Source organism: Martes martes, assembly GCF_963455335.1.
Source record: "Martes martes genome assembly, contig: SUPER_18_unloc_1, whole genome shotgun sequence".
Taxonomy (NCBI): Eukaryota; Metazoa; Chordata; class Mammalia; order Carnivora; family Mustelidae; genus Martes; species Martes martes.
The window spans coordinates 1,032,042-1,047,284 of record NW_027666704.1 but is presented as its reverse complement, the minus strand read 5'-3'; the positions used below and the strand labels follow the sequence as shown (position 1 = coordinate 1,047,284).

The 15,243-nt window shown below is 46.7% G+C and overlaps 1 protein-coding gene across 2 annotated transcripts in view; it reads left to right on the top strand.

Moving 5' to 3' along the window:
- Positions 1-15,243, top strand: part of PRKCB (protein kinase C beta) — a 321,917-nt gene that overhangs the window by 122,768 nt on the left and 183,906 nt on the right. For both annotated transcript variants that reach the window (XM_080831716.1, XM_080831715.1), the window contains exon 3: positions 12,445-12,527. In XM_080831716.1, the coding sequence (XP_080687842.1) occupies positions 12,445-12,527 (83 nt within the window). The remainder of the gene's footprint in view (positions 1-12,444; positions 12,528-15,243) is intronic.

Sequence of the window (15,243 nt, the reverse complement as noted above, 5' to 3'; positions counted from 1 at the left end):
CACAGTCTCTACCAGCTTAGCAATACTGCCGGAAAGGACGTCCTCTTTCCTAATAATTCCAGCAAAAGTCCTGAAACTGATTCTCCCTGAAGAGCTTCGTCACATGCCCATCCCTATGTCCACCTTCCGGGAGCCAGAGGGTGAAGACCACCTTAGCTGGATTGCTGGAATTGAGGGTCAGAAGGGGACAGTTTTGCAAAGGGGAAGGAACACAAAGGATGGATGCTGGTTAGGCAGAGAAAAGAGACGCCCACCATACTTGGTTTCGGGAGCAGATCTTCTGATCTGCGCGCGCTCCTGGGGCTAGAGATGCCTGGTGAATGAAGGAATGTTGATATTTTCACTTAGGTTACGCCATTATGTCCTGCTGCCCCCACCTTCGGGGACTGATCAAAAGGGGGAGGCCAAGGGGTCAAGAGCAGCCTCCACGTGTCATCCGAACCAGCCGGATGTTCCCAGCCGCTGTCCTGCCCGGGGGGGTGGGAGGGGGGCTGTCGCCCCAGGGGTGGTAGAGCTGAAGGTGGTGGTGGGGGGTGGTTTTCTTCTCATGGGTTTACTTACTTCTGAGGCCCATTATTTCCTTCTTGTTGGTTCCACTGCTTTATCTTGTTTAGTTAAATAAGTCTGGTAACGCTCTAAAGGAAAACATTCCTTTCCTGCAACTGCTGACCGTGTGGCGTGGTTAGCACTTCTGCTTTTGTGTTCCGAACCCCCAACCTCCGTAGGGTTTGGCTCTTGATAAACAAGCAAAGTTTGCTCTTGCTTCTTCCTCTCTTACAGGAGGAAATCACCATCCTCAGAGCTTTAGGAATCCCTTGTGAGACCGGGTAAAGAAACAGAATAAAATGCAGTTGCAGGACCAGAATGGGCTTGTTCTCTCCGGAACAGGCCTGCAGATGTGGTAGTTTGGGGGAAGCATCAGTGGGGGTGTGGGGGTGCAGATCAGCATACTTCTCAGCATTAGAATCACCTGAGGGGCTTTTTAAATGTACATGTCCTCGAACACCCCCCCCCATCCCCCACACCCCTTTGCACTTAATCAGAATCTCTGGCAGTGGGCCCTGGGCCCTGATATGTTTTTAAAACTTTCAGGTGACTCAGTGTCTCCAGGGCTGAGAACCTGTGGCGTAGAGTTGAATCACGTGGGGAAAACAAAAGGGACAGAGATTTAGGGGGGGGGAAAAAAAAACAAACCAAAAACCCAAAAAGGAAATACAGAATGTCTCACTCCACATATAGGTATCACGTGGGCTCACACACATGCAAGGAATATTTCTAGAAGGACGCACAAGACACTGGAGAGAATAGTTCCCTCCAATGATGGAGTAAAGTAGTGATTCTCAACTGTGTGCGCCTCTGCAGTGTTTGCATTTGAAACCGTAAGCATGGCATTCCGTTTTAAAAAGAAATTCTCACCGCACACTATATCCTTTGGCCAGCCCCGTCCGATGCGACTTTCCATAATGAGCGTCCAAGATGGTACTTGCTCACCACATGTGACTCTTAAGCACTTGAAATGTGGTTAGTGTGAACGAGGAACTCAATTTTGAATTTTACCTGATTAATTTAAATTGGCATAACCCCGTGGGGCCAGTTGGACAATGCAGCTTCTGTCAGTGGGCAGCCAGGGAATGTGTCGGAGCAGGGAAATAATATAAAAAGTGAGTTTTCAGAGCATGAATAATTCTCAGAGGGCAGAGGCTGCGTGGGGTAGAGGAGAGCAGGTAGGAATATCACTGACAATACTTAGTATCTGTTTGGCACTTGTGGGGTCCATACACTACGCTCGGATTTATTCATTCAATCCTTGTAACAACTCTGTGAGGAAAGTACTGTTAATATTTCTATCTTCTAGGCTAGGAGACGGAGACACAGCAAGGTCAATGGACTCATTCAAGGTCACAGAGCTGATAAATACAGCCTGGTGTCGAATCCAGGCAGGTTGGCTGCCAGGCTTATCTGGTGAACCCCTCTAACCTGGAAGGAAGTAAATTAACCTTCGCTGAGTGATTACTTTGTGCCCTGCTTCTGTGCATTTTTTTAAATAAAGATTTTATGTATTTATTTGAGAGGGAGCAAGAGAGCGTGAGAGTGGAGAGGGTCAGAGGGAGAAGCAGATTCCCCGCTGAGCAGGGAGCCCGATGCGGGGCTCGATCCCAGGACCTTGAAATCACAACCTGTGCCGAAGGCAGATGCTTAACCGACTGAGCCACCCAGGTGCTCCGCTTCTGTGCATTTGCACATGACGTCTCATTCAGATTTCATAGCGATCTTGTGACACGGGTAACCTCGTCTCCTTTGGAAGAGTCTGTGGAGCACTTTGGCGCCTAGGGGTGAGCTGTCGAGGCGGACTCCTTTGCGTCTGGGGAGCCCAGTTAAGCCTCGGTGGCAGGAGTGCCTGTCTGAGTCACTGGGGGCAGTTAGGGTGGCATCAGCGGGGAACGCACGGGAGGATATGGCACAAAAGATGTTGCGAAGGAAGATTCAGTAGGATTTAGCAACTGACTGGATGGCGGGGGTGAGGAAAGCGGGGGGAGGATTTCTTCTGGAACAGTGAGGGAGATGACAAACAGAAATGCAGCGACACCGCGTAAGTGGCGTGTGGGCTCCAGAGGAAGACAGACCTGGTTTCAAACACAGACGCTGCCACGGACACGCTGGGCGCTTTCGGGCACGTCCTTTCTCTCTGAGCATCAGCCGTCCTGTCGATACCAACGCAGGTCAGCACGTTGTCCTCACAGGGCTGTGGCATGGCTCAGGTGACAGCATGGGTGTGACGGCCCTTCGTGACCTCAAGTGGCATGGCCACGTTGGGTCGGTCTTCTGAAAGCCAGGGAGCCAGGGGTTGGGTGGAAACGAGGCCTTGGATGGCAGAGACGGTTCTGGACAGCCTCTCGGGGAGCACCACCTCATCCTGGGCACGAGGCCGAGTTCCATGCCTGTGGATCAGCTTTGACTCCACAGGAAAAAGAGATCCTCTCCAGTCTTTGCAAAGTGAGATTTGCCCTCTGGTGGCTCCAACCCGAATGACCCTTTCCACCATGCCCGTTGTGTTTTGTTGTCTCATTAGAGCTTCTGCAATACCCCTTCTGAGAGTAGATGCTATTATTATTCCCATTTTGGAGAAGACAAACAGAGGCTCCGCGAGGCGGAGTGAAGAGTTTCAGCTTCTAGCTGGGAAACGAGGGTTCACACCTACGTCCAATGGATCCCACGGGCCTGGCCTGGAACTCTTGGCAGAAGACAGGATTTTCTCCCTCGAAAGCTGACTGTTTTGGAGGCCTCCTGAGACAGAGGAGAGTTGAGAAAAGGCCCGAGGCCCCTTCTCTTTCTCCTCTCACCACAGATACCTGCAGCCAGGCCTGGATTTCTGTTGCAGGGGGGATGCGGATTCAGGGACAAAGGCTGCTTCGAGGGATGTCCGTTTTCCACTAGAGACCCCAGTGAGAATAAGGTAGAAGGGGAGAATCAACTCCAAAGAGAAAAAAAAAAAAAAAGAAATTTTGATGACTTGATTCAGCCCTTTTTTGGATGCAATGAATAAATTACAGTGGCTAGAACTGGGACTTGGGGAGTAGGGTGCGGTGTGAAACAAAGCTGGTGTCCCAAGGCGTTCTTGGGGCAGATGCTCTGGAGAAGTTTCCTGGGCCTTTGACTGTAGTCTTCTGCTTCTGGGATCAACTGGCACATTGTTTTCCTATGGCTGCTGTAGCAAGTTAGTGCAAACATAGTGGCTTATTATGACACAAATTTATAATCTTATCATTCTGGAGGTCAGAAGTCTGAAAATGGGTCTTATGGGGCTAAAATCAAAGTGTGGGCAGGACTATATTCCTTCTGGATGCCCCAGGGGACAATCTGTTCCTTGCCTTCTCTAGCTGCTTGAGGCCACCCACACTTCCTGGCTTGTGTTCCTTTCCAGCAAAGGCGTCATCACTCCAAACCTTTGCTTCTGTTGTCACATCTCCTCCTCTGACCCTCCTGGCCCCATCTGGTAAGGACCCTTGTGATGACATTGGTCCATCAGTATAATCCAGACTAATTTTCCATCTCAAGATCCTTAATTTAATCCCACCTGCAAAGTCCATTCTTCCCATGCAAGGTAACATCTCCAAATTCCAGGGATTAGGATGTGGACCTGTTTGATGAGGGTTGGGGGGAAGGCTTTGTTCCAGGTACAAAGCTGGCCGGGGACCTTCCCAACCTTCCATGGAACAAAGGAGGAGTGGAGGTGGACAGAGCTGGAACTTTATCTCATTGTCTGCGGAAGCTGAGTGGCAGTTCCCCCTTTTTAGACAGGTCATGCCTGCATTCTCAGACACTGTCATTGCTCACCTGGCCCCTAGGCATTTGAGTTGGAGGCTCTCTTGTGTCATCCTAATAAAGCGTGGCTGCCGGCCGGCTTCCAAAGGCTGTAGGCTGCAGGCTTTTAACTTCTGCAGAGCAAAGAGCTGTTGAATAAACCATGAAGCCTCGAGGAATTCTTGGCTCTTACCAGGTACCTGTTTGAAAGTAGGACCTGGTGCAACTTTCATCAGCTCAGTAAGTGTTGTCTCTTATTTAAGCAAAACTGGTTTTACCCTGAATATGCCAAACAGAAATGAGGGGGTGTTTATTTGTATCACAAAAGGATTTAGTTTGTTTCTTTAAATAGCCAGCCCTACTACTTTTCTTTATAGTGTTTTAGTTAATGGGAAATTTGATTTGCACAACTTTGAGAAACACAGTGTAGACAGGAAGTTCATGCACCAGAAGCTCATCAGCTTTCCAGTATGTTCCCAGCTTCTCCGTAGAGTCTGCGCCCTACAGGATAGTCAAATCACCTGGCACATTGATTCTACCTTGCTGAGGATGGATTATTTATTTTCGTGGCTCCCTGGATGGCTGCGTTCAAGAGACCTTGACAGTGGCTGGTACCACTACCCCCTGTCCATGGTGGTGGTCTGTGCAAGGCCAGCCGGGAGCTGTGTGTGCACCGCGAGGTTGACCGGGCTTGCTTCTTTTTCTGTGGCTGATGATAATTCATTCTTTTGTTTATTCACTCACATAGTACTGGTTTACTAAATACCATTTATATATCGGCATTGGAGCAGATGCCAGGAAAATAGAGCGGAGCCCCGTCTCCATCAAAGGGACTGAGGATGATGAAGACCTTAACGGATAGTTTAGATGTTTGGAAGAAAGACTGACAAGATGACTCGTAAATGGTGGTGGTGGGGAACCGCTTCTCTAAACAGTCCCAGGGCGAGAAAGAAATGAGAACCATGATGGACTAACTGACTACAAGACTATAAAGAAAAGTAGCAGCGCTGGCTATTTAAAGCGTAACAGTGGCAACTCTGTATTAAGACACAGGATGCCACCAAAGTTGTACTGGGAAGGGGGTTTTTTAGCTTTAAAACGTTTAATTTAAAAATTGTTTCTCGGGGCACCTGGGTGGCTCAGTGGGTTAAAGCCTCTGCCTTCGGCTCGGGTCGTGGTCCCAGGGTCCTGGGATCGAGCCCCACATCGGGCTCCCTGCTCGGCCGGGAGCCTGCTTCCTCCTCTCTCTCTCTCTGCCTGCTTCTCTGCCTACTTGTGATCTCTGTCAAATAAATAAATAAAATCTTTAAAAAAATTGTTTCTCAAGGTTTTATTTATTCGTTTGAGAGAGAGAGTGAGAGAGAGGGCACAAGCTGGTGGGGAGGGAGAGGAGAGGCAGAGGGAGAAGCAGGCTCCCCATTGAGCAGGGAGCCCGACGTGGGGCTCGATCCCAGTACCCCGGGATCATGACCTGAGCCAGAGGCAGCTGCTTAACCAACCGAGCCACCCGAGTGCCCCTAAAATCTTTAATTTTTAATGAAGAAGAATGGGAATAAGTGAACTGAGCAGTTCATTCAAGAAGCTTGAGAAAGAACAGTAAGTAGCAGCAGGCATTTGTTGAATACTCAGGACATGCTAGGCACAGTTCTGAGCCTGGATTAACTCATTTAATTCTGACAACTTCCCTATGATATGGATGCTTTGTTATCACAATCATTTTCCAGAGAAGAAACTGAGGCACAGGGGGAAAAGGTAACGTACCCGAGTATTACGGTTTGCAAATGATGCAGGATCCAAGCCAGGCCATCTGACTCCCAAATTCATACTCCTAACCAGGAAGTAATACAAGTACAATATGAATAAATAGTACAATTAAACTAAGCGGGACAAATAAAAGTACAAATAGCAATGAATAATGTAGGGGGGAAAAAAACCCAGTCGAATTGAGAAATATATCCATGTCTTTAATGGTAGAAAAGGGGATGCCTGGGTGGCTCAGTCAGTTAAGTTTCTGACTTTTTTTTTTTTTTTTAAAGATTTTATTGATTTATTTGACAGGCAGGGATCACAAGTAGGCCGACAGGCAGGCAGAGAGAGGGGAGGGGGAGAAGCAGGCTCCCTGCTGAGCAGAGAGCCCAATGCGGGGCTCGATCCCAAGACCCTGGGATCATGACCTGAGCCGAAGGCAGAGGCTTAACCCACTGAGCCGCAGAGGCTTAACCCACTGAGTCACCTAGGCGCCCCAAGTTTTTGGCTCTTGATCTCAGCTCAGGTCTTGATCTCAGGGCCATGAGTTTAGGCCCTGCATTGGGCTCCACACTGGGTGTGGAAACTACTTTAAAAAAAAATGTATATATATATATAATGGTAGAATAATAGAACAGACAATGAAGTGGACAAACCTCTGGAAAAAATAAAAAGAGAGACTACCTAACAATACACTGTGAAGAAGGGATGAAAAGGGTTATTTCATCATCCCAGGTGGGCGCGCACTGTGGACACACATTGAAGAGAACACTACGGACAGTTTCCAAGGCAAATACCAATTCCAAGAGTTAGTTTGAGAAGGGAGTGAGGGAGGAGTCAAGCTGTGAAAAGCTCAGAATGGACTGTTTTCATCCCTTTTGTTCCACAGTGTTCTGAAAGTTACAGACATGGAAACATGAGAAGAGAGAAAAAGATAAGGAGAGAAAAGAGGCATATCTATCAGAGAGGGTAAAGGAAAAATATTATAAATGGAGCTAATGTGATTCTCCACCTGGAAAACTCAAGGAAAGCAATCAAAAGCCCACAAAAACCTATTAAGAGCTAAAAAAAAAAAATGTGTACAAAATAAATATATTGCTTTCCTACTTGTCAGCCACCACCAGTTGGAAAACAAAATGGGAAAAAAAATGCCCAAATCACAATCACCTAAAAAAAGGTTCCCTCCTCTAATACTAAGTGAGAAATGTATAGAGAAAATCAAAAGACTTCACTGGGAGACATGAAGTCAGATTTTTAACAAGGGGACACCCTATTCCTCATAGAAAGGCTCGTTGTTGTGAACGTGTCAGCTGTCTGGAATTTAATTTCTAAGTTTGAGACCATTTCAGTCAAAGTTCCGGTGAGTGTTTCTTTGTCGGTGAGGGTTGGGACGGGGGCTTGACTAAATGTGATTCCGATAAGAATTCCATTGGTATTTTTAAAAGCCTTGTAAACCGATTCTAGAGTTCACTTGGAAGAATAAACATGCAGTGATTGCCAAGAAAATGTTGAAAGTAAGGATAATGAGAGAGGACTTGCCCTGCCAAGATATAACATATTCTAAAGCGACTATAATTAAAACCCATATTGCCGTACTCCCAGACAGAGCGGTGGAACAGAACAGAAGGCCCAAAGACAGACCCCAGCGTATATAATTATTTAGGGTATAATAAAGTTGGCATTTGAGATCAGTGGGGAAGGGACGGGTTATTCAATAACACATATTGGGACAATTGATTACCTATTCGGGGAAAAAAAGTGGCAAAGTAGATTCCCAGTGCACATCAGGTGGCACGAAATTACAGATGGATTAAAGAATTTAAAGTACAAGTCATGCCATAGAAAAGTAGGAAAAGAAAAGAATAATATTTATATGAAATTGGGGCATGTGGGAAGGCCTTTTGAAGTGTAGTTGGATTGAGTTTCTTTGTCCAGTTTTTTCTTTGAGTAGTGTGCATTGTATTTCTATCCTTTTTTTTTTTTCTTTTTTGAGAGAGAGAGAGTATAAGTGGGAGAGGAGGGGCAGAGAGAGAAGGGGAGAGAATATTGAGCAGAGTCCCTACGGAGTGGGAGCCTCATGTAAGACTCGATCCCATGACCCTGAGATCATGACCTAAGCTGAAAACAAGAGTCGGACGTTTAACTGACTGAGCCACCCAGGTGCCCTTTTTGTTTTTAACGGTTAACACGCATATTCAAACTTACAATGCCTTACATGGGGTTTCTCAATATCTAGAACCTCTTGAGGAATGAGACAAGACTCTTAGTGCATCTCCATGTTATGCACCTTCTCCCACCCCCCATTTCTTATGACTTAGTTTCTTCCCCCACTCTCCCTCTTTGTGTGTCGTGTGTGTGTGCGTGCGTGCACATGCATGTGTGTGTGTGCCTGTGTGTATTAACGTTTTTAATTTTTAAAGTAATCTCTACACCCAGCATGGGACTCGAACTCACAACCCAGAGATCCAGAGTCTGCGCGCTCCACCAACTGAGTCAGCCTGGCACCCCTCCCTCTTTGTTTTTTTTTTGTCCTTTCTTTCACCACTTCTGTGTCTGCCTCTTTTCATTTGTTTTGGTTATTGTTTTGCGAGGTGTATATACTCTAGCACTTCTTTTGTGGGAAGTAAGTTTTTTTTTTTTTTAAAGATTTTATTTATTTATTTGACAAAGAGAGATTGCAAGTAGGCATAGAGGCAGGCAGAGAGAGAGGAGAAAGCAGGCTCCCCGAGGAGCAGAGTGCCCAATGCGGGGCTCGATCCCGGGACCCTGAGATCATGACCTGAGCCGAAGGCAGAGGCTTTAACCCACTGAGCCACCCAGGTGCCCCGGGAAGTAAGTTTTTTAAGTCCTTGTATTCTGGAAATGTCTTTACTCTGAACCTTCTCTGGAATACCAGTTTGGCTTTGTATGAGGTTTTAGGTCGGAGTGACTTTTCCTAAACCTTTGAAGATACTGCTCTATCATATTCTACAATTCAGAACTGCAGAGGAGAAATCTGATGCCAAATTATTTTTGTTCTTATATATACAACGGAAAACTATGCAGCCATCAAAAGAAATGAAATATTGCCATTTGCAATGACGTGGATGGAAATAGAGGGTATTATGGTGAGCGAAATACGTCAATCGGAGAAAGACAATTATCATATGATCTCTCTGATATGAGGAATTTGAGAGGCAGAGCAGGGGGTTGTTGGGGATAGGGAAGGAAAAAATGAAACAAGATGGGATCGGGAGGGAGACAAACCATAAGAGACTCTTAATCTCACAAAACAAACTGAGGGTTGCTTGGGGGTGGGAGGGTAGGGAAAGGGTGGTTGGGTTATGGACACTGGGGAGGGTATGGGCAATGGTGAGTGCTGTGAAATGTGTAAGCCTGACGATTCACAGACCTGTATCCCTGGGGCAAATAATACATTATATGTTAATAAAAATAATTTAAAAAGCTATTTTTGTTCTGTTGCTGATAATCTTCCCTCTGTCCTCTTCCTGCCCCTGCTGGACATGTTGGAATGATCTCAGATACCCTCACCCTCAGTCTTTTCTTCCTTAATTCCTATGGATGCTTGATAATTTCTTTCAGTTTCATGACTCAAATTCTTCTTCACCTTCAGGGAATTTTCTTTTTCTGTTTCCTTTGATTACACCTTCACTATTCTCTCTTGAATCCTTTTAGATGGGTATGAAATTTTTGGCTCTGTTGTACAGGTTTTGCAGCATTTCTTTGATTCCTTCCCACCCGTTTTGGGGAGTTCTGGGACAGTCCCTCAATTTAGACTTCCAGTTTGCCAAGATCTTCTTTAGCCATGCCCATTCGGTTACCAGCCCAACCCCCGAGTTTCCAAATTGGGCAGTAATATTTTTCATCCCCTGACCTGTGTTTACCTTTGACTCTTGATTTTGTTTCAAAATGGAAGTAGGGTTGTTTCAGCTGATCATGCAACTAGTCTATACTCCTTGTAAATGTTTTGAACGATGGAGAAAAATGTAAGGTTGAAAGTGAAAATGATGGGTGTTCTGTGAAAGGGAGCTCTATGCAAAATGACCTCCAAAGAACAAGGCCAAGCCCAGCTTGATAAGAAATGATTTAGTCAGGGGACTTGAGGACAGAAGCAGGTCTTGTGTGGCTGCAAGACAAGTAGATCTCTACCTCGCCCCCACCCCTCCATAGGACTTGCCTTTGTGGCCCCAGATGCTGGAGCCTCCGTGTTGGTATTACATCTGGGAAAGATGCTCAAGGATAGTTGTGTGTCATAACCATATCTCCAGAGCACATCAAGGACATTATGTTCCAGTGATGTACTTGAGGGTGTGTTTTGACAAGAAAGAAAGAATGAGACTAGAGATGGTGTTCAAGAAGACTTCAGGTCACAGGGTTGTCATCGTGGCGGATGTGTGCAGATGTCATCGGTCTGGTTCACAGGATCGGCAATCCTGCTGCCCAGAGATAATCATCACTGGCTTCTGTTGACCACTTTCAAGATTCATAGACCTATAGGAACAGAGGGACACACACACACACACACAGACGTGTGTGCACGATTTGACACAAATATCTTTTTACAAAGCATATAAAACTTGTAAAATGCAGTAGCTATTAAAACAGGAAGGGGAGCAAGTGAAGGCAAAAGAAATTGGCCCCTCTGGACCTCTTCTTGGTTTCCAAACATGGGAATCTAAAAATTTTTGTATTGTGGAAAATACCAAACATTTATTAAGGTAGATAGCTTAGTATAATAATCCTCATGTGTCCATCACTCGGGTTCAAGTAATGATCAATCATGACTAATTTTTATTCCAGCTATAATCCTCCCTTTCTCCTTCCTGTCATACTGAATTTTTTAAAAGTGGGCTCCATGCCCAGTGTGGAGCCTAATGCAGAGCTTACCCTCATGCCCCTGAGATCAAGACCTGAGCTGAGATCAAGAGTCACATGCTCAACCAATCAACCAACCAAGCCACTTACATGCCCCCCAAATTATTTTTTTTAAGATTGTACTTATTTATTTAAGAGAGAGAGTGTGTGTGTGTGTGGGCACACGTGTGAGCAGGGAGAGAGGCAACAGAGGAGGGAGCATTGCTGTGTATTAAAAAAAATTTCTTTTTTTCTGATTGCTTCCCTGTGATGTCATTTTAACACATGCCTCTGTCACTTGCATTTTCTGTAAATTGGCAGTTGGATCAAAAGGCTTGCACCAATATTCGGGTTTGATTACTTCAGCAAGAGTACCTCGTAGGTGGCGGAGCACTTCCTGGTACTTTGATGGGTAGGCGGGTCGAGTCTTCCTGCGACGTTAGCAGCCACTGATCTGTTGCCCAGGTCCCTTGCCTCTCTCGAGGCGTTGTCTTGGGCTTTCCGGGCCTGTTTTCATTTGCTGAGAATGTGCTTTGGAAAGATCCTGAGTCGGTTGTGTGCTTCTACAGCAGGGTACGTGCCCTCCAGGATCCCACCATTTAGACTTAGTGAAAGTAGATTTAATATAGTCTCTGACTGGGGCGCCTGGGTGGCTCAGTCGGTTAAGCCTCTGCCTTCAGCTCAGGTCATGATCTCGGGGTCCGGGGACCGAGCCCCGAATCGGGCTCTCTGCTCAGCGGGGAGCCTGCTTCCCCTTCTCTCTCTGCCTGCTGCTCTGCCTACTTGTGATCTCTCTCTCTGTCAAATAAATAAATAAAGTCTTTAAATATATATATATATATAGTCTCTGACCTCCCTTCCCCCCAAGCGTTAGAATCTCCCCCTCCCCCCAAGGTGGGGGAGCCATATCCTAGCTGCCTCTAACTCACTGGCGTTCAAATATATGTATGGGTGTATTTGGTTGCAAACTACTCGAGTAACAAAGGACACATTGCAGGTTTTTCCTCCACTCTCGCGGTCATTTGGCATTGCTCCTGGGTGAGAGGGGGGCACGGGTCTGCCGTGCCTGCTCGCTCTGATTTTCTGCCTGGCCCTTTGTTAATCATGCATGTCTCTCTGAGCATGATTCTAGTGTTTAAATATATGCACTCCTTGTGCATTCTGTACCTAAACCGAAGCCGACTACCATTCCATGCCGATCTAAGAAACCACGTCCCGTTTCAAAACCGGCACAAGACCTGACAGCTGAAGGGATCTTTGGGGAGGGGGTGTAATTTTGAGCCTTTGTGATCTTCTGAACCCCGGTTACCTTTAGAAGTTGAACTGATTTGTAGGATGCCACAGCAGTTTGGTTGCCGTCAAGGGCGAGGTGGGGAAGCCGAAGCCATTGCTCATCCTGCTGTAAGACCTTTCTTGTTGCGAAGTCCAGGTTTAATGATCTCTTTCCCCCCCCCCCCTCTCTTCCTCCTCCCCACTTGCTTTTGTCCCTCCTTCCCTCCCTCCCTCCCTCCCTCCCTCCCTCCCTCCTTTTCTCTTTTGCAGTCTGCTGTTTTGTCGTGCACAAGCGGTGCCATGAATTCGTCACCTTCTCCTGCCCAGGTGCCGACAAAGGCCCAGCCTCTGATGTAAGTAACGGGCACTGGTCCTCCTCTTTCCAGCCACGGTCAGTGCATCCTTTTGGGTAAAGATGGCTGTGCTTAGACCCCCCCCCCCAAATGGGGGGGCTGTTCTTATTCCAAAACCTGGGGTGGTCCCTACAGCCTCTGAGACTTTTTTCATTTTAACAGGAAGGACAAAACAAAACATATTAGGAGTGGGGTAGGACGGTACGGGAAACCACCTGCTTCCCCTACCGTGATTTTGCTAAATGTCTTCATCTTTACGGTAGGGACGTGGAGAGTGGTGGTGAGATGCTAAATTGGTCCTGCTGCTCTTACAAGGTAGTTAGATGCACTTTACAGCTCTTTGTTAGCGAATTCTTGATACCAGGGTCCAAGAATTAGGAGGAAAATGGGTTTATCCTGCTGCCATGTATCCCAAAGCCTGGCTACTGTTGGTGGGGCAGGGGATCCTTCTGGATAAAACAGGCAAATAAGTTTTATTTTAATCAGTATGAACTTATTCTAATATGGATTGGAAAAATGTATCTAGTAGATTTTCTTTTTTTTTTTTTTTTAAAGATTTTTATTTATTTATTTGACAGACAGATCACAAGTAGGCAGAGGCAGGCAGAGAGAAGGGAGGAAGCAGGCTCCCTGCTGAGCAGAGAGCCCGACGCGGGGCTCGATCCCAGGACGCTGGGATCATGACCTGAGCCGAAGGCAGCGGCTTTAACCCACTGAGCCACCCAGGCGCCCCTTTAGTAAATTTTCTAGTAGGTTTTGAATTTATGGTAGAGAAGGAAAATTTCCTACCCAAGTAAAAGTCAGGTTAAACAAAAGATAAATTGGTTTAAAGAAAGTCTTTTTTTTTTTAAGATTTTATTTATTTATTTGACAGAGAGAGAGATCACAAATAGGCAGAGAGGCAGGCAGAGGGAGAGGGGGAGCAGGCTCCCTGCCGAGCAGAGAGCCTGATTCGGGACTAGATCCCAGAACCCTGGGATCATGATCTGAGCCAAAGGCAGAGCCTTTAACCCACTGAACCACACAGGTGCCCCGGTTTAAGGAAACTCTTAAGTGAATGACACCATGGGCTCTATAAGGATATGGCAAAAGCCTTGGTTTAAGTTTGTGCAAAGCTTGTGGTATATTGTTGATTACCTCCTCAACAGCCATTCCTAGCCCTTGCTCTCTTTTTTCTGGCAGAGGCCGCCTCTCATGCTAAAAGCTGGAAATGCCTGATACTTGCATCCCAGGCTCCCCTGTAGTTAGTGAATGATCATGTGACCCAGTCCTACTCAGGGGGACCTTGGGGGAAGTCTGGGCAGAGCTTTCAAGAAAGACTTTCCTTTCTGATGAGGGCAGACATCCCTTCCTTTTTCCTGTTGGGTATTTTTTTTTTCCTCTATTGAGTATTTTTGTGTGAGGATGCAATGGATGGGGTTGTGGCAGCACTTTTGCGTTAATGAGGGAGAGGTACTTGCCTCCTGAGCATTTCAGAGTGGAAGAGTCGAAAGAACCCCAGTCATTGATGACATTGGTGAGCTGCTTAGCCCACTGTGAGTTCTCTTATACCCAGACTGCATATGTGAGATAAGAAGCTCCTCTTGGTAAAGTCTCATTTTGGGGGGTACTCTTGTCCACGTTGCTGAAACTGCCCTGGTAGACCTTTCCACCATGCATGCTCCTCCCTTGCCTCAGTGATGAGTTGCGTTCAGCAGACTCCATGTACAGCTGTCACCCCTGGTTCTCTTATTTTGTTCCTGCTTTGGCTCACCTTTCTGGAATTTTCCACATTGGCATGGTCTTCATTACTGGTCCTGTCCTTACCCACTTAGACATGACAGCGGACAGCTTGCCAGAAGTGAGTGGTGACTGCCTTCTGTCATTGCATTTGTGGACTGTTGTTGGCCTTCTGTAAGGGGTCACCTGCCCTTTCACTGCAAATCAGGGATATAACTGTCATCACAGCAACACGGACACTCTGGAGCTTGGACAGCAGTCCCTTTGCTTGGAAACTGGTACTTGGGTTTAAGGACCCCATGTAGCATGAACGATGAAAGCCCTTCCAGACTTGTCTGCAGAGATGAAGATGGTTCTGTTCACCGTGTTCTCTGAGACCACGCTTCGTGGCCCTTTTAGTGTAATTCTGTCTCTCATCCCCAGGAAAATAGGCAGGGAGGTTTGGGGGGACAGCCTGTCTCCATTACAGAGCTCTGAAGGTTCCTGCAGCCCGAGGCTTGAGTCTCATACGGCAGCCAAGAAGATGGTGTTTCCTATATCTGGTCTACGTTCATTGGCTTTTTGTGTTGCCTGAGATAGAAACTCCACTCAAACTGGTTTATGTGGAAAGGGAAACTTTTGGTCCCGGAAGCTGAAAAGCCCGAGGGTAGACTGGCTTCAGACACAGTGAATCGAGGTGCTGAACTTACTTCCTCCCTTCCTTGGCTAGGGCTCCTGTCTTGGTTTCAGTTTTAGGAAGGCTTGCTTTGCTCCTAAGGGAGGGTGATGGCTGAGATACCTATGGTCTTCTGTCTCATCCATGACAAGAGCTAACATATCATCGTACTGCGCTTTACCTGGAGCCAGAAGGATGGTTATGCTGATTGGCCAGGTCTGGTCAGGTGCCTACGCCCTGGCGAGGAAACCCCATGTGGCCACCCCATGATTTTAAGAGTCAGGGAGGCATGGTCCCTCAGAGAACTAGGGAAGCAGAGTGTACTGGCTAAAATCATGGACT